Source organism: Sprattus sprattus (assembly GCF_963457725.1).
Source record: "Sprattus sprattus genome assembly, chromosome: 9".
In the NCBI taxonomy this organism is placed as follows: Eukaryota; Metazoa; Chordata; class Actinopteri; order Clupeiformes; family Clupeidae; genus Sprattus; species Sprattus sprattus.
In genome coordinates, this window is record NC_137928.1 from 242,501 (window position 1) to 245,000 (window position 2,500).

A 2,500-nucleotide genomic window follows, 5' to 3' on the forward strand; every position below is an offset into this window, starting at 1 on the left:
TGAGCGGCGGTGCTGTGAGCGGAGGCGACTGGTTCCACCTGGACAGCGTGAGCGGGCTGCTGCTGACGGCACGGCGCCTGGACCGAGAGCTCACGCCGCGCGTCTCCATGGCGATCCGCGCGTACGACCAGGGCTTCCCCCCCCGCGACGCCACCGCTACGGTCACCGTGGAGATCGCCGACGTCAACGACAACGCGCCGCAGTTCGGCCAGCTGCTCTACGAGGCCCGGGTCAGCGAGGGGGCGTCGCCGGGACAACCGGTGACACGCGTGTGGGCCTGGGATGCCGACGGGCCGGCCACGCCCCTTAGATACGCACTGCTGTCCGGCGACGACCGTGGCCTGTTTAAGCTCAACCCACAGAGCGGAGTGCTGACGGTGGGAGAGGCGTGGCCTAGCGGGGGCAGGGCGGGGCCTCGTCTCCATGACGACGTGCTGGTGCTGGAGGTGGGCGTGTCTGACGGCGTGATGGCGGGTTCGGCGCAGGTGCACGTGACTCTGGAGCGTCTCAACACACACCCCCCCGCCTTCACACAGCGCTCCTACGAGGCACAGGTCAGCGAGAACGCCCCGCCGGGGTCAAAGGTCACCACCCTGCACGCGCTGGACGCCGACCCCGGTCCCCTCGGCCAGGTGCGCTACTGGTTGCTAACGGAAACGGCTCGGCGCTGGGTCAGCGTGGACACGGCGTCTGGGCTGGTGACCACGGCAACACGGCTGGACCGGGAGCAGCTGGGAGACGTGGTGTCACTCACGGTTGCCGTGGAGGACGGAGGCGGTCGCCGTGACTACTGCAGCGTGCGCCTGGCCATCCTGGATGAGAACGACAACGCACCGCAGTTCAGAGCCAACGAGTACCGGACCAGTGTGAGAGCACACACACCAGCAGCATCTCTGCTCATGCAGGTAACACACGTGACACGTGAGTGTGTGTGTGTGTGAGTGTGTGTGTGTGTGTGTGAGTGTGTGTGTGCGTGAGTGTGTGTGTGTGTGCGCTCCGATATCCCAGCATGCTCTTCTCTCCTGCAGGTGCTGGCCACAGACGCAGACCAGGGCTCCAACGCTCAGCTGGCCTACAGCCTCTACAGCGAGGCCAGCCAGCCAATCACAGCGCTGCTGGACATCGACGTGGACAGCGGTTGGCTGGTGACGCGTGCGGGGGCGGAGTCTGGCCTGGAGGCCTTTGAAGGGACGATCCTGTCATTCTTCGTGAAGGCGGCCGACGGCGGGGCTCCTCCCAGACACGCGCTAGTGCCCGTTTACGTGCACGTGCTCCAGAGCCACGCCCCCTCCCTCAGCTTCAGCCAACCACAGTTCTCCTTCACCGTCACTGAGGACACGCCCATCGGGGCCACAGTGGGTGTGGTCAAACTGCAACAGGCCCCACCCCCTGGCGCGGTGTTGAGCGTGGTGATTGGCCAGACCGAGGACAGTAACTGTGACGGCGTGTTTGTTATTGATGGGTTGTCGGGGGCGCTGAAACTGGACCAGCCATTGGACCGCGAGCGAGTCTCCGCCTACCTCTTCAGAGTCTCCGCCTCCCTGCCACAGGTGCCCGTTGCCGTGGTGACCAGCGTGGAGGTGGAGCTGAAGGTTCTGGACGTCAATGACCACGCCCCCTTGTTCGAGGCCGCCGCCTACCAGAGCAGCCTGCCTGAGGACACGCCCCCTGGCACGCCGGTGATGCAGGTGCGAGCGCTGGACCCTGATTGGGCGGCCAACGGCCAGGTGATCTACAGCCTGACTCCTCCCACCCAGTCAGCAGCCAATGGGGAGGGTGGCCAGGAGGCTTTGTTTGTGATTGACAGGACCTCTGGCTGGATTAGAACCCTGGCTGAGCTGGACCATGAGTTAAGTCCCGCCCACTCTCTGACGGTGTGGGCGTGGGACCTGGGCGACCCTGTCAGCCTGTTGTCCTCGGCAACGGTTACCGTGGAAGTGAGCGACTGCAACGACAACCCCCCAGTATTCCTGCAGAGGGGTTACCATGGCAGCGTGCGGGAGAGTGACCCCCCTGGGGAGGTTGTCACGGTGATAAACACTCGGGACGATGACAGTTCCCCTAGCAACCGCCAGGTTACCTACCACATCACTGGTAAGAGTGAGTCTGAGACAGCATGTGTGTTTGTCTGGGTGTGTGTGAGTGTGTGAATGTGTGTGAGTGTGTGTGTTAATGATGTGTGTGGTTGTGTGTGTCTGTTTGTGTAGGTTAATGGTGTGTGTGTGTGTGTGTGTGTGTGTGTGTGTGTTAATGATAATGTGTGTTTGTGTATATTTGTGTATGTGTGTGTGTGTGTGTGTGTGTGTGTGTGTGTGTGTGTTAATGATGTGTGTTAATGATAATGTGTGTGTGTGTGTGTGTGTGTGTGTGTGTGTGTGTGTGTATATATGTGTGTGTGTGTGTGTGTGTGTGTGTTTGTGTGTGTATATATGTGTGTGTGTGTGTGTGTGTGTGTGCAGGAGGAGACAGTGCTGGTGTGTTTGGCCTGGGTCTGGTGCAG

The 2,500-nt window shown here is 61.6% G+C and overlaps 1 protein-coding gene across 1 annotated transcript in view; it reads left to right on the forward strand.

The window, feature by feature from the left end:
- The window catches only part of fat3a (FAT atypical cadherin 3a), a gene marked incomplete at both ends in the record, with an annotated part of 71,305 nt that overhangs the window by 36,419 nt on the left and 32,386 nt on the right, over window positions 1–2,500 (forward strand). The window contains 3 exons of the mRNA XM_080844487.1: window positions 1–905; window positions 1,029–2,094; window positions 2,460–2,500. The exon at window positions 1–905 is cut by the window's left edge and continues 73 nt beyond it; the exon at window positions 2,460–2,500 is cut by the window's right edge and continues 156 nt beyond it. Of these exons, the coding sequence (XP_080700613.1) occupies window positions 1–905; window positions 1,029–2,094; window positions 2,460–2,500 (2,012 nt within the window). The remainder of the gene's footprint in view (window positions 906–1,028; window positions 2,095–2,459) is intronic.